Source organism: Glycine soja, chromosome 19 (genome assembly GCF_004193775.1).
Source record: "Glycine soja cultivar W05 chromosome 19, ASM419377v2, whole genome shotgun sequence".
NCBI lineage: Eukaryota > Viridiplantae > Streptophyta > Magnoliopsida > Fabales > Fabaceae > Glycine > Glycine soja.
Window position 1 is genome coordinate 36698459 of NC_041020.1, and position 27552 is coordinate 36726010.

The 27552-nt window shown below is 32.2% G+C and overlaps 3 protein-coding genes across 3 annotated transcripts; 1 reads left to right on the forward strand and 2 right to left on the reverse strand.

Moving 5' to 3' along the window:
* Positions 1 to 5404, reverse strand: LOC114398130 (5'-adenylylsulfate reductase-like 5). The gene is made up of 4 exons (XM_028360286.1): positions 4867 to 5404; positions 1274 to 1455; positions 847 to 971; positions 1 to 662 (listed from the first exon to the last, which is right to left on the reverse strand). Exons 1-4 carry the CDS (start codon positions 5008 to 5010, stop codon positions 268 to 270), a joined length of 846 nt encoding a protein of 281 aa, XP_028216087.1. The 5' UTR covers positions 5011 to 5404; the 3' UTR covers positions 1 to 267.
* A 9161-nt stretch (positions 5405 to 14565) lies between these two features.
* LOC114399765 (tubulin alpha-6 chain-like) lies at positions 14566 to 17678 on the forward strand. Its single transcript, XM_028361983.1, has 5 exons — positions 14566 to 14812; positions 15434 to 15648; positions 15738 to 15937; positions 16378 to 16886; positions 17087 to 17678. Exons 1-5 carry the CDS (start codon positions 14700 to 14702, stop codon positions 17403 to 17405), a joined length of 1356 nt encoding a protein of 451 aa, XP_028217784.1. The 5' UTR covers positions 14566 to 14699; the 3' UTR covers positions 17406 to 17678.
* A 2214-nt stretch (positions 17679 to 19892) lies between these two features.
* Positions 19893 to 20994, reverse strand: LOC114399767 (ethylene-responsive transcription factor ERN1-like). Its single transcript, XM_028361984.1, has one exon. It carries the CDS (start codon positions 20874 to 20876, stop codon positions 20049 to 20051), a length of 828 nt encoding a protein of 275 aa, XP_028217785.1. The 5' UTR covers positions 20877 to 20994; the 3' UTR covers positions 19893 to 20048.
* Positions 20995 to 27552: the final 6558 nt, after the last annotated feature.

Consider the following 27552-nt stretch of genomic DNA (forward strand, 5'->3'; position numbering starts at 1 on the left):
TAAACAAATAAAAAGAAACATTTTATTAAACTTAGAAAACGTGTGTGTATACATTCAGAATTTACAAAGAAGGAAAGATGTGCTTGAGTTTACATGCCTATTCACTTTCTCCCAAAGTCCAACTCAGACATGAACACCTTTTTAACTACTAACAAAATTAGCAAGAGAACAAGAGTTTATGTGCAAAAGATTTATCTGATAAACTCTTCACTACCCTCAAAATGACTAGAACAACATGGTTAGTTCAAACATTGAGATTTGAGACCATCACCTAGCTGATGAGCCACCAAGAGAAACAGAAGCAAGTGATGATGCCCAAACCCGGGCGCTCCTCACCCTTTCATGAAAGTTCCTGGTCTTGCATAGTCTTAGCTTGGTCCAAATCCTCTTGACATCAATTACATTAAGAACACGTTCCATCACTTGGCCAAATATTTGCAAGTTCAAATGAGAAGCATAGGAAGTCCAGAATGCTTTGAGGCGTGGCATAATCGTGGGAAATACAAAGAGAATAATCCTTAAACAGAGAAACAATATAGATAATGCCAAGTAAGGTTCCCTGTTAAATATTTCTTTGAGGGAGAAGCCCTTCATAGTTGAATGTTCATCACTCAAAAAGTTGCTCGGTTGACCAACAACAGCATTGTCCTTGGCTTCTAATCCTGAGATGAGATATGATAAGGTCATATTATCATTTATCGCTCATTGGAGTTTGAAAAACTCTATGTAAATGGCTCTTGTTTTCAACAAATTACAAACACCAAACTATCAAATTACAATAAGGTGAAAAATGGTGGTCCAGGAAATTCTGCCTGAAATTACAAACAAGGTTCAGGATATGCTTACCTGTGTTTCTCTCATAAAATTCTACAAGGGAGTTGAGATTTTTTGGACCATGATATCTCACCCTAGATGTCTGGTTCACCAGTAAGATTGCAGGTAAGCTATGGATTCCATATTTTGAATATAAGCTGCAGGAAAAAACACATGAACATTAAGACATGTATGAAGTTTGCCAAATTGATTATGGCATATTCTACCAAATCCATCTACACATTACAAAGTAGCATAACATACCACCAAAGAATCTAGTTTAACATTGTTTCATGGAATAGCCTGCCAAATGCAAGCTGAGGCACTGCTGAACAAAGAATGGACCTGAATACTAAAACTAACATACGAACCCTAAAGTATGTATGTGGCATACAGAGAAGGAAATAAAATTCTTAGTTATCTAGATACTATAGAACAGAAGGATATATTTCTTCAAAACCTGGGCAAAGCAGAAGATTGCTCAAGTGCTACATGTTGTACTTGAGGAAACATGGAACTAAGAATCTCAAATTCAGGAAGCATTCTGCGTGAAAAACGACACCAGGAAGCATAGAAGAGTATAGAAATGTATCCAACCCTCTTTCTGCCAGACAAAACCCCTTCTATGAAATTCCCATCCACCTGAACAAATCAAAACAATAAATAAAATACAAGACACCAGAATAGGCATAGTTATACAAATTAACTAAATGAATAACCAAATCGGCAAAACAAATCAATTTTCAAATTAATGAACTATCAACTTCAAAGAAAAATAAGCATTTTCAGGAAACTCTAAAACACAATGACACATTAGAATCAAAGCCAAAAACCATTACTGGCCCAGGCACAATCTGTGCTTTATCTTGCATTAATGGGGGAAATTGAGTTCCAACATCCCTTCAAAAGGAGGCTGTTAAGCCATGTAATTCTTCTTAATATTTTGCATCAACTTAATTACCAACAAAATAAACTGCAATATTTTCAGAATTGGCACACATCAAGTAATGCTACACGGGCCATTTAAACTGGTTTTGTATCCAGTTCTACTTGCACATGAACAGACAGACAGAAAAGAAAAATCTTAGCAGAAACGTAAGCTGCTGAAAGAAAACACAAACATAATAATACTGTTTTCTGACCAGTTTTTGTCTATGAAAGGGATGCTCTTCCTACTGTTTTAATACACCAAAAGATATCTTCTCCTCTCTCTTCCTGGGTTTCTCTACTCTCTTTATACATTTCCACTTGCTGGTTCTGATACCTCAATTAATTCAGGACGGGCCTGTTAAATCCTAGAAAACTTGTGCATCATGCGCATAAGTCCTTGTGTACAGTGCAACTATATTTTCAGGGTAGGTGATTAAACTCTACGAGTCGGAGAACGGGTCAAGGTTCGTGATCATACAAGTTCATGTGATTCGTGAGATTGTGGTTCGTGATTTGGCCTACCTAGATCAATTTTTTTTTCTTCATTTGGGGGGAAGGGGGTATGAGACAGTGCAAGATTCAAAACGGATGAAAGTTAGTAAGAGATTAAAAATTAACAAATAAAGTAAATTGTTGCTTGTGATTGTTAGATGCATAAAATCAAATTAATAATATAAGTCTTAAGTTCACTTCAGTCTATGAAAAGAGCCCATCCATTTAAAATCGATTTGCTTTTAAAATTAAAATTGGAAAGTGATTACCATAGTCTAAATTCCTATCAATAGGATATAGCCCAATTACTCTGTCAGAAAAATCGAGGGCAATTGGCCAATAACAAAGTTAAATCTCAGCTACCATGTAAAATTTAGAGTCCGCTTGGTATCACCCTATCATAGGAGATTATGGATGAATTTTTCATACAATGTTTTATAAGGTGAGTTGGATGATTAAAGAAGGAAAGAGGGAAAAGGTTACGAGTTCGATTCCCTCTACTAACAAAAACTAACAATTAACATTTTCCAATAAAAAAAATGTTTCATATATATTTCATCCATAAATTTTTCACCCTTTTTTAAAACTAAGAACGACCCTTAAGGCAATCTTTTCTTATTCTTTTTAACCAGTTGCAAAGATGCATTATTCTTTACAAATATACAAGGTTATAAGGTCTTTTCCTCATTCTCAATATTTTAGTTTTCAAGACCAACAAAAATATCAGCAGAGCAGGATATAAAAGCAAAATATCTGGTTTCATACAATGAAAATCTCACACCAAGGAGAAAGATTGAATGTAATTGATAGCCATTAAATGAGCTATAATCCACTAAAACTTAAAAAGGGAAATAAATTTGAAAATTCAAAGTCCACAGTGATTAAGGATTTTAGCTGAAGCATTTATTCATAAGAACAAACAGAATCACCTGGGACAAATATGAAGACTTCTAACACTCAGTTTGGTAACCTGAGCTTCACCAGGTAAACTTAACAAATAATGAGCAATGAACAAACTATAGGTTATATATATGAATGGACTTTGAATTACATCTCAGTCTAACTACAAGCTTAGAAGTTATCACTTATCACATTTTTAAACATATAGCCTATGGTAATGAAAACTATATTAAGAGACATTGACTTTATCAATAATGTCAGTTTCTTTTTTCACCCTCAAATATTAGAATCAGGAAAAAAAATTAAAATATCATCTATTTTCTTAACTGTAAACGGCATACTGTTTTTGCTGATAGATTATGAAACAAAAGGCTCAGCAACAGCAGAAAATAAATTTGAGACATTATTTGGGCATGTCTGCAGTTGCAGTGTAAATGACTTGTTTGAAATCATCAAAATGTCATCTATTTCCATGAGGAAAGTAATTATTGTCATTCAAAAGATTTCACAGGGATTACATTTTTCCTACAAGAGATTTTGATGATAAGTGTCTCATCTTGCATTCAGAAGATCCTCTAGGAGATAATATAATAGTATTTGCCAAGTTTTTTTTTTGACAGCATAGTACTTGCCAAGTTAAATAATGCATTACATGACAAATCATCTGTAAAACACTAATGTTAAAACTGAGCATTTAATGCAACCTCCCCATCAACGCTATGGCCCTGTTTGGATAAACTTCATACTTATAGGAGAAGAAAAATAAGATGATAAATGTATTGAGTTTCTCCATAAGTTAAAATCAACTTATATATGTTTTTAGAGAAGTTTAATGAAAACAATTCTATAAAACTTTTTAATAGGTAAGTTAATTTTAACTTTTTTTTGTCCTATAAAAACTTATGGAGAGCTTCACTCAAGCAATTAAAACAAGTAAACTCTATTGATAGACAGAAAGGTGATCTCCCTAGATTGTTGTGGAGGGAATCAAATGGATGCCACATGGATGCATTTCAGTACAAGTAAAATCAATCAATTAGACCTCAGTTTTCAGTCTGCTAAAAACAATAGATTTTTTTTTTTGTTTATTTAGATTCCTAGGATTGGACCACGGAATAATACCTAGGAAGGAATCAATTAGATCCCCAATCTTAAACTCACAGCAACTACTTCTCTAACTAACCCTGATACTTATATAATATCCAAAAGCAAAAAAAATACAAGACTAAATTTTGTCCAGTTGGTAATTTTCCTTCTCTATAGAGCTAATGGAAGTTTTCTAGGACCATAACATCACAATGAATTCCATCATTTGATTTGACTTCGAAAAAGCAGTTCTAACAAACATATATCAACCAAATACAGAAGGAAATTATCCCAACACACTATCCTACAATACTATACCCTCAACTTTCCTCTATAATCACAAATTTCACAAAATGATTCCCACGTAGCTTGGCAGCAGATGATAGCCAACACAACACCTAATTAATATTCCGATTCCCCATTTTCAAATTATCAAACCAGAACCTTATTCTCCAAACGAGGACACCCATGAATTGAAACAACATCAATCACAAGCGAAGCATTGGCATAAATCAAGAAGCCACGACAAAATCAAATACATCAATCATATCAAGGAATAATAACAAAATCCAATAATCAAAATCACACAAAAGATCAAAAGAACACTTTAAAAAAAATTGAAGGGACAGTGATAGAGAAAGGTACCCGAAGAGGAGGGTCAGGGGAGACGGCAAGGGAGCACTGAGATTGAAGCTCATAGAGAAAGGAAGCAGAAGGTGGAAAAGGAGAGCAATAAGAGGATGGTAGAAGAGAGAGACAAGCGATGAAGAAAAGAAGAGAAGTGGCCATTGAAGGTTGTAGAAGCTAAAAAGGGTATGTTACTTGTTATATGTAGAAGTAGAAAGAACAAAAGACTGTTGCAACACAAACCAACGGGTTTAAAGGAAATGAGAAACGTGTGATGTTGTGTTTGTTTGTGCTATGTTGTTGTCTATTATGGTGTCTGTATCTTTAGATTGAATAGTATCTGGTACTGTTGATGGTGTGGAGTGGCATATACATTATTGGTGTGGGTTAAGGTTAGGGATGGTGATCGTGTAGTGGGTAAAGAAAATGGCTAAGTTTGGTTTGGTTTGGTTTGGTACGCTGATTCTAACACAAGGAGTCCTAAGGAAGTAGGAAGAAGGAACCTACTTTTGCAATCTACTACTACTTTTCCACCTCATTTCACTGAACAATATCGCACATAAAGGGTCTACTTTTCTTTCCTTGTTTTAAAAAACAAACGAAGTTTTAAGAATGTTCTGTCGACATTAAAAAAAAAACTCTATTTATTCGAATTTAGATCTTCTCCGGTTATATTTCTCTCGAGCCCTTCTTTATTTCTCTCTCTCTCTCTTTTTTTTCTTTTGGTTAAAATATATTTTTTCCTTATAAAATTAAGAATGTTTGAATTTTATCCATTAAATTTTTTTAGTATATTATATATTCTCATAAAATTGAAATATATCGAATTTTGACTTAGAAATAAATTTAGATTAATTTAAACTTATTATCATAAATTTTTTACATCGATTATAGATTTAATTGATGCAAATATAATATCTTTTATATTGATTATATACATATAATCAATAATGTAAAAATGTTATATATCTATGTTTAGATATTTAAATATTTTTGCACGGAAAATATACTAAAGTGTTTAGCGGAACAAGATCCGAATATTTCAAATTTTAGAAGGACAAAAATAATATTTTAAATTTTTTACTTTCAATACTCTATCCTCTCTTCTCTTGTTTTTTCTGTTGGAGAGACCGAAGAGGATCCAAATACTTATTATTCTTATGGTCAAATGAAATCTTTGCTACTTTTCTTTATACTCAAATCTAATGAAAGAAGAATGTAGAAACATATTCTCAGTGTGTCTAAGAGTAAAACAATTGAACCCATAAAAAAATATCTGTGTGCTATTAATTTTTATATAAAAAAAACCATGTTGACAAAAAGATGAAATATATAACTTTTTCATTTAAAGTAAAAAAATCACTTAAAATTCACTTTCTGATTTATTAAAATATAATAAAATTATTAAACTTTTGTGAAACCCACTTCATAGTTAATAAGTCTCACTCATAATTATGTCATTTCTATTAAATTATAAATAATTATTAAGAAAACACATCAATAGTATCCCTATTTATATTGATATTCACTTTGATAATAATTTTAAGAGATATAATACACATACAAAAATTCATATAACAATTTGTACAATATTATTTTGTGTTTATCTCTCTCCATTATTATCATATGTAATAAATGAGGTGTAAGAGAAAAATAGACACAAAAAAATATTTTGTAAATTGTTATATGTAACATTTTTTCTAATTTTAATACATATAGTTAATCTTGTTAGGTACCTAAGTATTTATTACAATCATTTTTACCATGTATTTTCACCTAATTATAAAAAATTAATGAATACAAAAATATTGATAAAAAGTATAAATTTCATAAATTTATATTTTTTAATTGGAAGATACATATAATAAAAGTCAAGTTTCATAAATTTTATTTTTTAAATTTATTTTATATGTATGTATGGTTATGGGACAAGTAGATATCATGGTAGTTGTACTTAGATGCATTTTCATCTAATTATCTGAATAATTACTCATATCTATACTCATTAAATAGATAATTAGATAAGTAATTTTTTGCAATCAATTGATAAATAAATGAATAAAAAAGTATTTATTGAAGTATTTATCAAATACATTGCCCATTATGACTCTGTTTGGATAATTTTTTGATAAAATTTGTAGGAGAAGAAAATGAAAATAAAAATGAAATAAAGATTAAATTACCTTATATATAAACTAATTTGTAAAAATATTCTCGTATCAATTTAATAATTTCTACAAAATTTAATGTATAAGTTATGCATAACTAATTTTATCTTGTAAAAGAATTTATTTCATTTTTTCTTATTTTTTTCGTATTCATTTCTTTTTTCATCCATCAATCAGTGGTAATGTTTGTTTTGCAATATCCTTTTAGCCTCTCATGAACTGGGGTTAAATGCCTCTTGCGATGCGTACCATTGCGTGTTTGTATTGAAAATAACTTTAGATAAAAGCTTTACATGAAACTTTTAAAACATTGAAAATAACTATAAATAATTGCAATTGAACGTATCTAACTGGTGTTATCCTAGATCTTCCCTTAAACTTTTATAAACAAAAACTAAACAATTAATACTCTAGAAATGCAAGTAAATATGGAACTAGATTCATCAAAACCACAAACTGTTAGCTCTAGACTGGGATATTGGGATTGATCATGTTTATAGATATAAGCAAATTAATCGTACGGTGAATACTTTTGCCAACCTTCGTTTCTACTCAGACAAAAAAAAAACTGTAAAAAAACAAACAAACTGAATAACACATTAAAGATGGTAAAAAAAAGTTTACTAAAGTTTAACTTTTTTTTTCTGTAGACTATTAAAAAATGCATTAAAAATATAAAAAGTAAACAAAGGTTCTATTTGTGGACTTTCTGATCTAAGGAATTATTATAATTGTAGTAGACGGGAGAAAGGAATTACTTTATTCTTATTCTTTATTACATCATTTATAACATTTAATTTTTTTCTATTTAAGAAAGGGAAAATAATGTGTCCTCTAAAAATATAATTTGTCATTTTTTACTTTCACATCTATTATAATCCATAGGTAGTCACAAACTTAAGTGGGGAATCTATATAAAAGTATTATAGTTCTAGTTACTAGACCTCTCATCAGTGTCCTCTCATATATATGCGCAAGATGATCAACGGCCCAGGATCCTTATCTCGTGGGATCCCAAAATTTATAAAAATTTGGAATTTTTTTTTATTAATTTCATTTTGGTGAACTTTTTAATATATAAGACTTTTGTGTATTATTTTTTTATGGTGGAATTTATAAATTCATGAAATTTTTTATCGATGAATTATCTGTGAAATATGTTTCCGTTATTTAGGGGTCTCTTTTTTAATTTTTGTATCGGGCCCCAAAAATGTCTAAGATGGCATTGCCTCTCATGTTTGTTTTCTTCTACTTGTGGATGATCCATTTAAGTTTTGACAAACTAATTTTTATTCGAGAACCTATCCCTATCTTGTCTCCTCTTTAGTCTTGATTTCTCTGTAATAAGTTGTCATTATAAATATATTTATAATTATAATATATTTTGTGGATATATTTGTCAATAAGTTATATAGTTGAAGGACAAAAATGTTAATAATTTGTTAAAATAGGAACGTATTTATCATTAACTTTAGTCTTTGTGTCCACATGAGCATAAATTTCGTGATATTTTTGTCCCTGCGTGTCATATAAGCGAGTTTCCTAACATTGAAAGTTAACGATGCGACATACTTATTTTCCTATTTATACTTTAGAAGACTAAATTTTATTTTTTCATATTTTAGGAATGAATTTGTGAGTGTATTACAATACTAAATGTTCATATTACCCTTAATTAGAAAGTCGATTTTGTCCATAGTCATTTTGGGTCGCCGGTATGACGATGCTCACTGTCGCCGGAAATATTGTCCCTTTCGTTCCTCAAATCGTAGCATGCACCCAATCTCGTTTCAGAGCGGCTTTGTGACTAAAGATGGTTCAAAAGAGTTGGTCGGAGGCCATGTTGAATCTGAGACTATTGCTTGAAAGAGTTCGTCGAGGAAGGTGGAGTGATTTTTTATTCGCATAGGTCAGTGGCTTAGCGAATAGTCGTTGCCATTTCCCGTCATAGATTCCGGCATTGATGGTGCACAATGACTCATAACGCTAAACACAAAGATGAGTAGATGACTACCACAAATATTCAGTGATTTTACCATTCAAACTACATAATTCCTCCGTGGACATTGTCCTGAATAAAAAAGTGACCATTTTTCTGTTTTCATAAACAAAACTGACACCTTCAATCGTTCACGAATCTTGAAAACGATGAGCCTCACGACAGCAATGTAGTTTGATTTAGTAGCAGGCTCAGAGGACGTGTATCAAACACTTGGTGTGCAATTTTGGATGTGAGACTAAAGGCTCATTGTAGTGATTAACATGGGAACAAGTGTCTTATAATTATTCCCATGTTTATCACTTGGACTGTTCAAAAAACTATTTTGAACTGAATTAAAGAGAGAACTAAATTGAACTTAACTATTTAAAACCGAACTACTTTTGTAGAAAATTGAACCGAACTATAAGTTTAGTTTTGTAAAACTAATCTATCAAAAAATAGTTCAGTTTAGTTGTTTTGTGAATTATTTTGATTGTTTTAAAAAATGAGGATTTGTTGGACTAAGGCACATGGTAAGCAGTTCAGTCTCTCTCTGTGTAATAAAAAAGAGAGTGAGGATTCAGATTTCAGAGATGGACACAGCAAAAATGGGAGAAAAAAATTGAAGGAAGCTTAAAGCAAAGAAACAAAGATGAACGATGAATACATTTTTTAAAAAAGAAAGCAAAAATCAAAATAGGAGGGCTAAGAAGAAGCACGAAGATGGATGAAAGTGTGGAAAAATGAAATAACACAGCGACAGGGATAGAGACAGAGTGTGTTGAAAGTAGAGAAGAGAGAGGCATGGTTATGGGGTCTTGTGGATTTGTGAAGTCAGATGTGTACTCTAGATAAACATGCATATTTAAGATTTGATCTATTATGTTATCAATTTTATTAAATAATTATTTTTTATTTTATTATTATATTTATTGTTTTATTAAATTGTTAATTTAAATTTTTGATTAAAATTAAATGTTTGTTATTATGATATAAATTATGATAATGAGAGATAAGTTGTTTATAATTTTAATATAAATTATTTTTTATCGTAAGATTATCGTGAATATGACATCAATAATTCAGATAGATCAACATATATGTAATGATTTTTATTGAATAAAAATTAATAAATCTCATTTATTAAATTACAAATATAAATGATGTATACGTGCATGTCAACATCATTGCTCTATTATATTATTCTTCTATTGGTTCTTAGTAAAAGATGTTACTTCATGGATGTTAATGAGTGTTGTTAGACACTTAGTTTAATTAACTATTAATATATTACCGACTTAGTATTAAACCTACATGAACACAATTATATTGTCTGTTTTAATATAATTTAGACCTAAAATAGATCCTTTTTTATTCCGTTGTGTGTGAAGCATCAGCTTGCAGAATGAAAGCATTCCAAACATAGATTCAGCTAAATTAGAACCAAGATTATTAGAAGAAGAGCTAACCAAAAGCATGAAGGGCAATCATGTTTTTCATATCAAAGTGCATATATAAAAAATTATGTATGATTAAAAGCATGGTTCAAAGAATATATTTAGTCAATGGATAGATATCGGAAACTACACATGACTAGAGTATCATTAGAAGATGCATTGTTGAACAAAATAATGAAGACAAAGGAGTCTATGTTGTTCATAAGCATAAACCAAAAACATTCGTGTTAGAAATCATGCTCCAGTGTTCAAAAGCACTAAACCTAAAGCAACAAGCTCGAGAAAAGACCTACAAGTATTCAGAAGCACAAACTTGAAGAAGACATAAGTCCTCATCTAATCAAAGCAACCACAAAGCACTTCAACAATCTTCATAAGACAAATATAAAAAGATGTCATACGGCAACCACTAAGACACAACAACTATCACCAACGACTTCAATTCAAATTTAAATTATGCAAGCTGTCAATGGTAGAAAAAAGAAGAAGAACGTTTTCGAATTATGCAACTGTCAACAATACAAAAAAAAAAAAACATGAAATCTAAATTAGATGTAACTCTGTTAAGGTGGACCAATATAACTTTTTTGTGTTGTATCCTTTTATATTGCTTCTCATTTGCTTATTCTTGCCCCATACATATTATAAGTTTTGGAAAATCTTATTCTATAAAAGTATAACTTCAATATTTTATCAAAATATTTTTACAAAGTCGTTTTAACTTTCAAAAGTGGCATTCACTTTACACTGACCAAATCTGGTATAACAATATGTTATTTTCTGAAGCAGAATTTCATATGTCTAAACTTGAAGTCTCTTCATTAGATTATTTGTTTTATCCAAGTATCTTAGAAGGAAAGTCTTGTTCCTAACCAAACTTCTTATCACCAAGCAATAGCTTGAGAAAAATAATAAAAAATAAGTTATTTTTGCTTGTGCAAAGAAGGCCATGTGAGTTCGTTTGTCATTATTCATCTCCTTTCTAGTGACTAGATGATCACTTAAGAAAGAACCTCATCCAAATTTAAAAGATAAATGATAAAAAATAAGATAAAGAACCAAAAATATAATTTAATCCTTTTTTATATAAACAATTGAACTATAGGAAGTTGATTTTTGTTTTTGTTTATTTTCAAATATTTCAGTTAGTTCATTTTCTCTTATCTCCTACATTTTTTTTAATCTTTTTTGTTTTCTAACAATTTCTCTTGACATGCAAATAAATTATCAGAGTTTTAAAATTGTTGTGAGGTTATGTTTTGCATAAATTCCTTCTCAATTCCCGTCCATTACATTTTATAATTCTACACCTTGCTTCATCAAGAGATGTGAATAGTGTGAAACGCTAAGGAAGTCTTGCAGGATTTTGAGATCAATGCAATAAGTCCTCCAGAAATGTGATCTTATCTTTGTTGCGTTTTGATTTATTTATTTTTTGTGTGAATGAGTGTGATGTTATCTTCAACAAGCATTATTGAGTGTTTAAATTATGCGATTCCTACCGTTTGATTTAAGTCAGGTTTAGAGCTACTCTCAGTAGCTTTCACCTTTTTTTTTTTTTCATTTTGATGTGAAAAAACAACTCATACTTATGTTATAACAACGTTGAACCAAATACTCTGTTTAACTGTTGTTCTAACTTAATATAATCATTATATATTTTTATGTACTTCCTTACTTTAAATTTTCGGATAATTTCGTCAGGCTCACTTACTTGCTCTCCTAAGGTCCTAGCCATAGTAGGTGAGAAGCAATACGACTTAATCAACTCTAACATTATTACTCGGATTTGTCACAGATACGTGATTAGAGTTTAATTTCATTGTTTTTTTAACTGGCGACTGGTGAGTTATGAGGGACACAAAAGTGCTCTCACCGTTATCCCAAAAATTTTAGATGCATAAGTATGATTCATGAAAATTATCAAACAAAAATTTACTCTTTCGAGACATCACTAGCAATTTTTTTTCTTAACCATTGACAACTTATCAAACATTATTAATTATTGATTTTGACAATAGACATTAAAAACTTATTACATAGGTTAATCAACATACAAATAGTACCTAACAACTTGTCAAAAGCTATCAATGCTAGGGAAGGAATTATCTTCAAAACCTTCAATGAAAAGATCAAATGCATTTAATAGAGTGGAGGCACATCCTATCCTCCTTCTTGTCCAAGTAATTTTGAAGCCAGGAATAATCTCCTAATGAGAAACATAAATTTGTTGAACTTATATAACAAAATTAAATTCAAACACTAAATTCCCATAACTCCTCCTCCACCTAGGGACATGGAGTTTGAAAGGTTGATTGATTCAGCCTTTCATGCTTCAAAGATCTATGGCAGTGAATAGTGATGGTTGAAGTCACAACTGACCTGGCCAAATGAACCAATCATAAAGAGGTCTAGTGTGCCCAATGTTCTACACCAAGTTAGCCCACATAAAAGTACAGAATTGCATGGATAGAACCATACTAGAAAGTTTCTTTATTAGCTTTGCTGTGTCTTCTGAACATTCTCAACAGCAGGTAACTCTTATGATTGTTATTTTGTTATCACTGATTTTGGTACAAAGGCAAACTGTACTATTGAACCATCTTGTCAGATACCAAATTTAATGGACGAACATGCTATATAGAAAAAGAAAAAAAAATCACCAGTGGCTAATTATCACTAAGCATATTAAAAAGCATAGTAATCAATCAATCATTACAAAAATAAGAAGTAAAAACAGACGTTATCATTGATTAGACCCTAGTCCGCACAAATAAAATGTCTATCTTTTTAAGTTCAATTTTTCTAATCCCTGTGGAGTAATTTTTAATCCTAATCTAAGCATTGTAACTGTCACTCAATTAAAACTAGACTCTTGTTTTTGTTTTTCGTTTGCTTTGGCTTTTTTTTTCCTGACTGAAAAAAATCTATCACTCAATTAATATCATCCTACAAGTGGTGTAATAAAAAATCTGATACATTTTAAGAAAAATATCCTACTTAACAGTCTTAATTGAAGAGAAACGTGGAAGAGTAACGTCAACAGTTGTATAGCTGGTACAGCGACTGGAAAAAGATGTGTCACGAATACAAGATAAATAATGCATAATATATATAGATATTCCCGGAATATATAATAATAATAATAATAATAATAATAATAATAGATATAGATATTCCCGGAATATATATATATATATATATATATATATATATATATATATATATATGTTAACTATGAAATATTAGGACAAAACTGTATACAGTTATAGAGATTTTTTCTGACATGCAAATCTTTATTAAGTGGATTACTAAGAAGAAATTTTAATTTTCATTGAAAAACAAATAAGAACTTGTGTTTAGGCTTTGTCTTAAATAATATATATATCGAAGCCAGTGTAAAATTTTGTTAATATTATCATTTAACATTAAATTATTCCTTCGGATCTTATTTATAAAATATAGTCAATCATTTTATTTTTCTTGTGCATTAATTATTTTAAACTAAAAATATCCTTATTTATTTATTTATAATTAAATGTTACTTTCAATTATTACTTTATATCTCTTATGAAGATTAAAAAAGATGAATAGGTTCTCATTATTGTTATGAAAAAATATTACAAGACAAATTTAATGTTAATATTTAAATTAACTAATTTTCTTAATAAATATAATTTAGTCAACTATGTCTTATAAATAAGAACCGAGGAAATATTACATGTAAGAAAATTATTAATTTTCATAATAATAACTTTAAAAATTATATCAATAATTTGTAATTGATTAAAATTTTGGTTAGGTTTTGTAGTTGTTGGTTGAACGTATAAAAACTTTTATACTCATCAGTGCATGTGCATGTCATGCCTGTTTTGTGCCGAGCCATGACATGAAATAACAGCAAAGGAGACAAGGACTCTTGCCCCCACAGATAAGTTGCAAAACCGACCCAAACAATGGACCCTTTCAACCCCACCGATCTGTTATCTTAGCTCCAAATGAGGGTCCCCCACTTCATTATTGCAAAACTCTCTTCAATAATTTAAGATATTTATCAACTGTAAAAGAAGTTTGTAACCATTTGACTTTTTAGCCATCCTTCATGTGCTAATGTTTATGTCAGGTTATAACTCCAAGGAAATAAAACAAATACCAAAGAATCTTCTTTGCTTTCTCTCCTTTGCACTTTCCTCCTCTTCCTTGTGATTTTTGTTTGCATCACAGGGAGAAACTGAGACACAGAAGATGAGAGAGATAATTAGTATTCATATTGGACAAGCTGGAATTCAGGTGGGGAATTCATGCTGGGAGTTGTATTGCCTTGAGCATGGAATTAACCCTGATGGCACCATGCCTAGGTACACTGCCTTATATGATCATTGCTGTTTTATGTGTTGTTTACATGAATTCTGTATTTGGTAGGTTGTATCTTCATGTAATTTGGCTTGATTCTTTAGGTCTTTTGAGTTTGGTGTATTTTCTTTACTCAATTTTTGGCATTGGATATAAGAAAGATTAATTTGATTGATTTTCAACTTGATTGTGTTACTTGCTCAGTTAGATGTAACCTTAAACTTGGTATATTTTCCAAATTGCTTCTAGGGTCCACTGTTTAGCACTCTGCCAAACTGGAAAACTAGGAATATCACTTCAATTTGGATCAACATATTACTACTCTGCTCTGTAGTTATATGTTTAAATGTAATTCTAGAATCTTATAATTTAACTTGTTCATGTTGTTTCTATCATTGTTTCCCATTAATTGGTTGAGTTATTGTGGAGTCTTGGTGGGGTGTTAAGAGTATAAAACCATTTGGAGTCCAAATTCATATCGAATGAATTTTATCACTTTCTAGTTTCTAAGCTTCTATTTTCTCATTACTCTAAAACCAGAACTTAATTTTTGTTTTGACGAATCCATTTTTATTATTTTTCCCTTTTCTTTTATACCAATAACTTTCATTTCTATCTGCTTGCAGTGATACCTCAGTTGGTGTAGCACATGATGCTTTCAACACCTTCTTCAGCGAGACGGGATCCGGCAAGCATGTGCCAAGGGCTTTATTTGTTGATCTGGAACCTAGTGTTATTGATGAAGTAAGAACTGGTCCTTACAGACAACTCTTTCACCCTGAGCAATTAATTTCTGGCAAGGAAGATGCTGCTAATAACTTCGCAAGGGGACACTACACTGGTAATTCAATTTCTGACGTAGATCAAAATTGGCGATTCTCTTCCTTGTTTTAGCTGGAAAATGCCATTTACTGTGTATTTATGATGCAGTTGGAAGAGAAATTGTTGAACTATGCCTTGATCGTATCAGAAAATTAGCAGACAATTGCACTGGTTTGCAAGGATTCTTGGTTTTCAATGCTGTTGGTGGTGGTACTGGTTCTGGTTTGGGATCATTACTGTTGGAGCGGTTATCTGTCGATTATGGGAAGAAGTCTAAACTTGGCTTTACCATCTATCCTTCTCCACAGGTATTTTATTTAAATCATTGGAAAATAACAAAGAAAGTAAAATGATCTGTTTGTGGTGCATCAAACACTTGTTAACATCATTCTGTCTTCGGATTTTCTAGTCTTTGATTCAGGACAGTATTCCTGTAGGAAATATATTTCTTGCCTGACTAATCAAATTCAAATGGAAACAAATCCAGTGAAATATTGTAGGATGTCCCCTATTTTATTTTTGAATATTCTAAGATGCAATGTAACATTGTCACAAAGTAAACTACCCACTAGGCTTAAATTACTATAGATACAGATAACTTTTTCTCATTTGTTGCTCTACATTCTCTAGGGATTTCTTGGTTTTGTTAACTTGTGTTTTATTGTTTACTTATTAATTGTTTGTATGTGTATTTTGTTATTGATTATCCATCTGGAATGCCTTTATGATAGTACTGTTTATCATGCAGGTATCTACTGCAGTTGTTGAACCTTACAACAGTGTCCTTTCCACTCATTCTCTTCTTGAGCACACTGATGTGGTTGTGCTTTTGGACAACGAAGCTATATATGATATCTGCAGAAGATCATTAGATATAGAAAGGCCAACTTACACTAACTTGAACCGTCTGATATCTCAAATTATCTCTTCCTTGACCACTTCCCTGAGATTTGATGGCGCGATTAATGTGGACATTACCGAGTTCCAGACTAATCTCGTGCCATATCCTCGTATTCACTTCATGCTTTCATCTTATGCCCCTGTAATATCTGCTGCAAAGGCCTACCATGAGCAGCTATCAGTTCCCGAGATCACCAGCGCTGTTTTTGAGCCATCAAGTATGATGGCTAAGTGTGATCCAAGACATGGCAAGTACATGGCATGCTGCCTGATGTATCGCGGAGACGTTGTTCCCAAAGATGTAAATGCAGCTGTTTCAAATATCAAGGCAAAGAGAACAGTTCAGTTTGTTGACTGGTAAGTAAACTTCCTTGTAATATCATATTATGAGTGATAGTTTAGAATGTGTTCCTTGCCTAACGGTTTTTTTCCTTCTATTGTAATTCTAATAACATAATACTTTGTCCAATAATAGCTAGTTTGGGGACATGTTCTTTGAAGTTTTCCATTTTTTCTTGACAAAAATCTTATAGGGTGATTTTGATGGCAAATTTCAGGTGCCCTACTGGTTTCAAGTGTGGTATCAACTACCAGCCTCCAACAGTGGTACCAGCAGGTGATCTGGCCAAGGTGCAGCGAGCGGTTTGTATGATAAGCAACAACACAGCTGTTGCTGAGGTGTTCTCACGCATTGATTACAAGTTTGACCTCATGTATGCTAAGAGGGCATTTGTCCACTGGTATGTGGGTGAAGGAATGGAAGAAGGTGAATTCTCTGAAGCCCGGGAGGATCTTGCTGCCCTTGAAAAGGACTACGAAGAGGTTGGAGCAGAAGGCGAAGAAGAAGAAGAAGAACCCGATGATTACTCAAAGTAGTCAATCATTCATCACCAGCTACCTTACCTACATCTACCTTCTTTCCTCTGTCTAATGTCTATCCTTGTCCATTGAATTTTAAGCATCTTTCTGTTGTGTGCTAGCTCTGTTAGTGTTGGGTGAGACAATTGCTTTCCTCATGAGAAGCAGTGGTTTATTTGTCAGTTTGAATCACTTTTAAGTTTCAGTGAAAGAGCAAAATAAAGGATAGCGTAGGAGTGCTGCAGTTTCCATTACTTAAAAGAAATCAGATGTTTATTTTATCTTTTGCAATAATATGTTAAAAATATAGCAAAACGATGAGGGACTAAAGGCATAAATTTTGCAGATAAACTATAATAATGTATATCCAAACTTTCAAATGGTGATTGTCATCTAAACTAGCCAATGTATTTCCAATATTAAACCACAGCTCGTGTGCTGCAAATCCAAAGAAGGCACTGTTAACATAATTATATGCAACTCTCTTCTGCTGAGCTTTTTATGACTGAAAATAGGCTGGTGGAAAATGAAGAGGTGAAAAATGGTAATGTATTTGGGCACAATATGTCATTTAATATCATTTCCTAGTTCCTACATTCATACTCACTTCAACCAATTACTCCCTCCAATACTAGTACATCCAGAAACAAACTATCTTGATCAGGAGAAATTCTGTATTGCAAAACCAAGTTTTTGAGGAAAGGAAACAAGTTGAAGGTCCGTGGTTCCACTTCTACACTTCTATGCTATACAACATTAAAGGAAAATCTAGTTACATTACATGGTCTTTTTGTACATAAAAGGTCAGGTATATAATATATTAATTTCAAATTCGAAGGCCTAAGCAGAATTGGAGGATGCAAGCTTTTACCATAAACCAATCGTAGAGCTTGCCTACTTCGTATTGGATTATAACCCTTTTATTTTTTCATTTTAAAGGTAGAAGACTGAAAAATTACTAATGTCGTCATGATAAAATAAATCCTACCATTTGTATTGAACATTAGTGGAAGACTAGAAGTCCACCATGCCATGAATATTAATCATAATAGTGGTGTTACATAGCATGAAGCAAGCCTCTTTTTGTTATTGAACAAGTTACTTGTTTGGTCAAATTTTTTTGACTCCTACGCCTTTGCAGGCTCCGCCCGAGCAATTCCTTTATACTTAATCTAAGACCATACCTAAGACCAGGTTCAGACGTGATTTGTCTCCACTCATGTTCTGGAGTGTCATGTATCTATCAAATTTGACTTTCTCAACAAAATAAATGTCATTAGCTTATCCTTCACTACAAACATTTATATTCCTTTTTTTTTCTTTCTAAAAGCAAGGTATCCCTATAGTTGGAAGTCATGAGACTAATCCTCGAAAGATAAAGATCATCAAAGTGGGTTTTGTCTCTTCCAACAAAGTTTTTTCTATATGTACGACCAGGGAATTGAACCCCTGTCAACATGCTTAAGGAATCCCACCATCTACCAACTTTGCTGGAGCCTAGACCTTGTTGGTAATATTATTTTTCATTCATATTTCCTTTTCTTTTGTAAATATGGTGCTGAATTATTCCTTGAAAGCATGTCTTTAAGAATGGTTCTTTATTCTTTGGTCTAGAATTTTTCACATCATTTTTTATACCTCCCATGGGGTTTGTCTCTTCTTCCAACTCTTAAGGCCAACTTCTTAGATTCAAACAACCACTGTCTAGTTTTTGCCCTTACTTCAGAGTTTTAGCAATTGGTAATATCTAGATGGTTGTTTTGGAGTGCTATTCTCGATAGCTAAGTCTCAATGCAGTCTTCACGAGCCAAATGGAAGAGAATAAAGGATAAGAATTAAGAAAAGTACAGTATTAAAAAGAGAGATTCTGGGTCCACAAGACTGAGCAAGATGTTACCTTATCCTTGGATGTGATGGGTAATTTAATCTTAGTCCTATCACTTAATCTCCAAAGTTATTAAATAAAGATTCCAAAGTCAATCATTTCTATGATGGTTCACCCGCTAAGGTTTGGGACAAGAGAATGAGACAAGTTTATGTATCCATAATTGATTGGGTAAATAACCATATAGCCAAATCTGATTACCAAAAGGCATGAGTTATGCAAAAGCATTGGACCAAAATCTGAGAAGATACGGAACCATATTTTTCATTAATTGTTACTAACAAAGCAAGCATAGTACTTGTCCCTTTCATGTAGGAAGGAAATTAATGTGCGTGATTTCTATTGTTTATTCATGTAAATCAAGGTGAATAGTCATTTTGATTTTTGCTCTAAGATCCAAGATTCCAATTTGCTTACTTTGCCTCCGAAGTCTAGATTTTCATATCACACAGACTTATTCCTAGAAAGGAGACTTTGATACAAAAAGATTTGAAGATTTACTTTTTGACATTTAGGATGTGAAAAAAGGAACATAAATGCTTAGACTTTTTACATAATAATGATTGAAAAAGAGCTTTCACAAAATGCAACTCATGGATCTTCCTGCTGACATTAAGCAGTTAGAAAAACAAAATTATATCTCACCAAAGCTATATTGTTATTGTAATATTTCAATCAATCCTTAGATCCCACACCCCTTCCTCAAATCTTCAATAATAGTAAAATAAATAGGACATTGAGAAGGAATAATTGCAGGATCATTTAGACCTTCAAGATTAACAGAACAATGAGCATAAGGGTGGAAGATCCCAGAGAGTTTCATTGGAGTCCTGAACAGTTTCCATGTACTCTTGCACCCCATTAATTGCATAGAGTGAAGCTGATATTTGTCTTTCAACTTTCATTCTTTCAAATTCTGAAAGATCCAAATCAGCTGCATTAGTGAGGCCATCATCAATCTTTGGTATATCGAATATTTGAGCCATAGGGAAACGATCAAAGACAGGTCCAAAACACCATGAAGTATTGGACTGATGACCTGACTCAAACTCCTCCCTGCAATTGCTCAAATCTGGTTTATAGGCATCATCAAACAGATTTGAACTTTGAGTTGTTACGGTAGAAAGAGACTGGTCATTGTTGTCATTTCCATTGCTTGAATTACTACTAGTACCAGTGCTAGTAGCACTGCTAGTAGTGCTAACTCTTGGGGCAGGTGCATTATTAGCATTAGCATTAGCATCTTCCTCTTTTTTGATACCTTTTCTGTTGTTAAGAAGATTTCGAATTCGAGAAGCAAGAGGGGAATCCAAGGAGACATGAGTGATGAAGTTGGTGCGAGTGTTGGATCCGCGAAGAAGGCACGCGGCTTCATCATAGGCTCTTGCTGCTTCCTCAGCTGTCTCAAATGTGCCAAGCCACATTCTTATCTTCTGAGTTGTGTCTTTGATCTCAGCTACCCATCTCCCTGAGGGCCTTTGTCTCACCCCAACAAATTTGTTGGTGTTGTTGTTTCTGCTTCTCCCTTTGAACTTGCCACCTTTGGTGATTGCAATGCCTGATTTCTGATGCTGCAGGTTTGGTTGTTGGAATTGAATTTCCATCACAAGTTTTATTAAACAAAATGGTGTGAGTTGGAGAAATTATGATGAAGATATATCAAAAAGAGACAAGAGGAGCAGAAAGTGTTTCAGCTCTCACAATGTTGATGGAAAGCTGGATATTACTTAATTTTCATGTTGTTTGCAAGCTGTGTGAGAATATATATATATGTGTGTGTATGAAAAAGGTGCCTAACTTTTCAGCAAGCAAGTGGGATTAATATATTACATATTTACATGCACATCTTTAAATTAGTTAATTGTTTAATTTTTTGAAAGTGTATTTTAAATTTTACATGATGCAGACAGGGTGTCCTTCAAATTCAATACCCCCTTTACTTTTTCAACTGAATGACCGCGCCTATCTCTACGTGCGTCTTTTGTGGGCATTGCATTACTGAAAGAGTCAAGCCTCAGTTTGAATGTATGTGCCAAAAACATAATCAATTTTTTATTTATTTATAAGAATTGATATATAATCATTCAAATAATTAAACTGGACTCCATAGATAATCAATTTAATGTAGTTTTAGTCGTACTTCTAATCTTTTTTTTCTTATTTAATGTAGTTTTAGTCATATTCCTATTCTTCTTTTTCTCTTCTCAAAAGTATTGATTCTAAACAACCAGGAAAAATAAATAAAATTAACTAAAGACCTGCATTCTAAGTTCCAACAATGCCTCTCCCTGGCCCTAAAATGGCTCAGATTTTTTCTTTTGTTCTAGAATTTTCTCATAAGGTACGATATGGTCCATGTCTATCTATTTATTTAAATATATACCGAGTATTGTTTAAGATAAATTGTATTAAAGATCCATACATATAAAAAAAATATTTTTTAAAAAAGGTCAATCTCTTAAATGGATATTAATACTTAAAGAAATTAATCTTTAACTCCTAATCAAGAGATACTAAGTAATAAGTATTGTATCAACAAGTCATTGCTATGAAAAAAGATTGAAATTCCACAATAAGTTTCTCAGCAGGAGGATTAATTATCATGAAAGTTGGTGAATATATTTTACCAATGTCATATTTAAAAAAATAATAATAATTATTGTTTTATTACTTTCCTACATCTTGAAAAGGTCATAAAATCACGCCTTAGGTCAACATCCAATTTGGTGAAGAATCCTAAGGGCTACCTAGATAAAAACCAACAGTGTAAAAAAAGGAAATACTAAGAAAGTATGCTTTAGAGAGATAGAGAATACCAAGTCCTTGCCCTCATTCTTCCCCACATTTTTGCTAGGTCAAACAGTTGAAAGTATGGTAGTGAAGGCATGAATAGCTGCCACTTGGAGGCTCCAAAATGATCCTTCAGATGCACCCATGAACTAAGAGATCATTGAAGCCATGCTTGGCACTAAGGTGGTCACCTCACCTATGTGGCTACACATAACAATAATAATATATTAAAGATTCATGCATATATATTATATCTTATAATATCGTGCGTGCTGCGTTTGTTGTAAGTTGTACCCCTCTTCTCACGCCACCAAAGACATTTTGTTCCCCTCTATTATGTTTTATTCATAGATTCTTCTTCATCATGTTTCAACCGATTCCAAGTTTTTGATTTGTGTGACATTGTCCTTGTCTACTTTGTTGATTAAGACAATTAGCTAACATCAGCTAACCTAAAACAACTATTCTGTCTAAGTTAACCCTCGAAATGTTTTCCTTTTTTCTGCTTATTTTTTAATTATAAAATGAAATTTGAAAATAACTAGATATTGTATGCCACTAGAAGTTTTACAATGGATCTCACGTTAGACAAGAATGAAGATATGGGGAAAATGACACAAGTTTATTGTGCTACTATTAAAAGTAGCAATCCAATATGGTAATGTTATCTTGGAAAATCTTTCCGAGATTAAGTTTATGATAGCATTTATCATAATGACCATAATAATTCATTAATCATGTTAGCAATAATTGTGTCCTTTAACGTAGCTTGAAAAATTATTATTATAAAGCAAAAGGTACGTAAAGAGATTAAGCTTCGTCAATTTGAATAGTATGGTAACTTTTGGTACTAATTTGAATAGTGTGGTATGAATAATAGCTCTACAAGTTTAAATGATATGGCAAAAAAGATAAATTAAATAAATAATATCAAATAATTAATAGAAACTTAAACTGCCATGCATAATAAAATAAAATAAAAATTGCAATAGTACTAGAAAAATGTAACTTCCCTATTATATGTGAAGAATTGTTAAAGAGAGGAAAAAAGGGAGAGTCCAAGTGCCCTGTGTTCCTTTTAATGAACAATATTTTTCAATTGTTAATAAAGAGGATAACATTGAGGAACGTCTGCAAGGAGATGCCTGATGTTAGATGCTTCAACTACTGATGAGATAAAGGGGACCTTCGGATTTTGAATGAGAATCTTTCCCATAGAAAAACAAACCCAAACAAATCATTTTCTCTAATTTTCTATGCATCATTATCCTTTAGTTTCCTTGGTTGTTTATCAAATGTAGCCTTTAGATGTGTTTTAAAGTTATTAGCTCATTCAAAATAATCTAACTCTAATGTCATTTCAAAATTTTTTAAGGACAAAAATGAATTGAAATATAAGCACATACTTAAAGTCAATGATGCATGCTCAGGCTGTTTTTAATATTTCCCACCCATATACTTCCATATTTGATACCTACTACAACTACTACTAGTTCCTCTGATTGAAAATTGAAATGAGTAGTACTTGAGCGTAGTTAATTATGTACACAATGGAGAGACAAATACATGAACGTTAATTGATATAATATAACCCCTCTAATATGATAGGAGTCGAATTTTTTATCATTTTTGTCAACACATACGAGTATTCCGACAAAATAATATATGATTTGATCCATTGACAATTCTAAAATGCTAAACTGCTATCTAATCATAAATTAACATATACAATAATTGACATCCGATTTTTCTTATTGAATTAGATCTTTTAGTTTGGATCAAATTTACATAGAACAAACTTTTATACACGGAGAGGATCAATTTTCAGTTTTACTTTTGAAAAATGATGCAATTCAGACTAAATTTATTAATGAATTCTCCATCTTACTCAAACTATCTACTTTCCTATATTTTTATGAAATTAACATCCATACTTTAGTTATGTAAAAGTACATTTGAGAGCAGGAAGACGATTGTAAAAACTGATGAATCATTCTTCACTAAAATGAAGTGAGATAAACATGACATTTTATATATATATATATATATATATATATACTAAGTTTACCCTTCCCTTCTTTCACTTTGCTGCATATGAATTATCTCATGCAAGAATAAAAATGCCTCTGTACTAAAACATTTTTATTCTTCTCACACTTTATCGAACCAAACAAATGAAAAAAAGAATAAAAGATAACTTTCAAAGTAACTTTTTTTTTTCAATCCAAACAAGATGGTATCTAGCATGTTCACACTATGGATGAGTGCGTTTTTTTCTTTCCAAGTTTGTCCCTTCACGGTTTTCCAACAACGACAGCTAAGATTTTTTTTCTCCTCTCCGACCAACATTACTGTTTCAGTTCTTGGTTATAACCAAAATCGACCTTTGTTGTTGCTTTAAAACAGATCGCATCGCTTTGGTTTAAGACGTATGTGTTGGACATTTTAGTGTAATTGATCTCTTTATTATGTTAAAATAAGAGTGCACGCTTGTTTTAATGTAATAACGAGATGTTCGGTTTAGGCAAATTTTGGAAGTTACATGGAAGTTACTAAAACTTCCATCAACGGTTGGAAGTTACATGGAAGTTACTAAAACTTCCATCAACGGCAGTTTTTAAAAAGAAATAACTTCCATCAACCGCCAAAAACCACCTGTTCTTTGATCATAAACAATCATTCTGGTTCAGAAAACACAACGGGTGACAAAACATACAAGACCAAAACAAAACTCTTGAATTATAATCTTTTGATTTTATCCGATTGAACAATTTTGGTTGAACCCCGAAATTTGATTCAATCTGAAAGTGTTATACACGACTTCAGATTTATCCAGTATCATCTCGATTTTTCAAATTAACCAACAAAAGATTGAATCAAATTTTTCGAGATGACGAACGATAGTTCGAAGATAACAAGTAAGTTTGCGAAGTTGGACAAGTTTGAAGGGCAGGATTTCAGAAGATGGCAGAAGAAGATGCACTTTCTCTTGACAACATTGAAGGTGGTGTATGTGCTGAGTACACCGATGTCGGTGTTTATGGAAGACGAAACTCTGGATCAAACAAGGAAGCGTTCGAAATAGGAGAACGACGATTACATTTGTCGTGGACACATTCTGAACGGTATGTTTGACTCTCTCTTTGATATTTATCAAAATGTTGAGTCTGCTAAGGAATTATGGGACTCTCCAGAAGATGCCTCAAGTAACAAATTCTTAGTTAGTAATTTCTTTAATTACAAAATGATTGATTCGAGGCCTGTTATGGAACAATATAATGAACTGCTGCGGATTTTGGGTCAGTTTACTCAACATGATTTGAAAATGGATGAATCCATTGCAGTTTCATCTATAATTGATAAACTGCCTTCTTCTTGAAAAGACTTCAAGTATACCTTGAAACATAAGAAGGAAAAGTTGACTCTGGTTCAACTCGGTAGTCATTTCATGATTGAGGAGTCGTTGAGGGCTCAGGAAATTGACAAAGTCAATGATAAAAATGTAGCAGGTTCCTCTTCCGTTAATATGGTAGAGGAAAGTGGAACAGTTAAGCAAAATTACAATGCTAAAGGTAACAAACGAAAATTTCAAGGAAATAAGAACAAAGGTCCAAACAAACAGACAAAATTGTCATATTGAAAGTGTGGGAAACCTGGTCATTTAAAGAGGGATTGTCGGGTGTTCAAAGGAAAGAACAAGGCTGGTCCAAGTGGGTCTAATGATCCTGAAAAGCAACAAGGTCAGACTGTAGTGAATAATTTTAATTCGAATACGAATTCAAATTATGTATCACTAATATCTGATGCATTCTATATGCAGGATGATGACGTTGCTTGGTGGTTTGATTCGGGAGCAACAAGCCATGTGTGCAAAGATCGTCATTGGTTCAAGGAATTTAGACCAATCGATGATGGCTCTATTGTGAAGATGGGCAATGTTGCAACTGAACCAATCCTAGGATTAGGTTGTGTGAATTTAGTTTTTACTTCCGGAAAAAGTTTGTATTTGGATAATGTCTTATTTGTACCTGGTATTCATAAGAACTTATTGTCTGGTATGGTTTTAAATAATTGTGGTTTCAAGCAAGTACTTGAAAGTGACAAGTACATCTTGTCAAGACATGGTTCGTTTGTTGGATTTGGTTATCGTTGTAATGGAATGTTTAAATTAAACATTGATGTTCCTTTTGTTCATGAATCTGTTTGTATGGCCTCATGTAGTTCTATAACTAATATGACAAAATCAGAAATTTGGCATGCTAAATTAGGACATGTTCATTACAAAAGATTAAAAGATATGTCAAAAACAAGTATGATTCCTCCTTTTGATATGAACATTGAAAAATGCAAAACTTGCATGTTGACCAAGATCACTAGGAAACCTTTTAAGGATGTTAAAAGTGAGACTAAAGTCTTAGACCTTATTCATAGTGATTTGTGTGATTTGCATGCTACTCCATCATTAGGTCATAAAAAATATTTTGTTACTTTTATTGATGATGCATCAAGGTATTGTTATGTATATTTATTAAATACAAAAGATGAAGCTCTTGAGAAATTTAAAATTTATAAGAAAGAGGTAGAACTTTATAAAAATGGGCTAATCAAAACTCTTCGTACGGATAGGGGAGGTGAGTATTATGATCCGGTTTATTTTCAATCTACAGGAATAATACATCAAACTACAGCTCCCTATACACCACAACAGAATGGTGTAGCCGAAAGGAAGAATAGAACCTTGAAAGAAATGGTGAATTCCATGTTATCCTATTCGGGTTTAAGTGAAGGATTTTGGGGTGAGGCTATGTTGACAGCCTGTTACTTGTTGAACCGAATTCCTAACAAAAGGAATAAGGTTACCCCATATGAACTTTGGCACAAAAAGACACCAAATTTGAGTTATCTCAAAATTTGGGGATGTAGGGCTGTGAGAACTCAGCATAATTTGGCCAATCATTTAACCAAAGGGTTAAGTAGAGATCTCGTGAAAAGGTCGGCTGTGGGATTAGGATTAAAGTCCATCTGAAATCTCTTATGTTAAGATACCCAATTCCCATCTAATATGACATTAGGTGCTGAATTCAATGTGGAAAGCTTAACATGTAGAGATTGGAACACATCATCGAAAGTATCCCAAAAGGTATGTGTTCGGTTCTGCAAGTTAAGGAGGTTGAAGTATAACTTCTCAATGGTTCTTTTGAAAAATTGCATTTGCAGGTGCAAGAAAGAAAAGAACTACCTATATAAGCATGAAGTTTAGCCGCTTCAAGAAGCTGGGACTTGGCTTTGATATGCTTATGAAGGATAGGGACACAGGCTAGTAAATTAGTGTCGAGCAAGAGTAATGTTATAAGCTATTGTGCAAATTATCTTCATGTATTCATTATGAATAGAAAGGGTTCAATCCTTAGTGACACCCTGATATTCGAATATTTGAAACGTGTAATTTGCTAAGATGAAATTCAATCGTCACAATATTTCATCTATGCA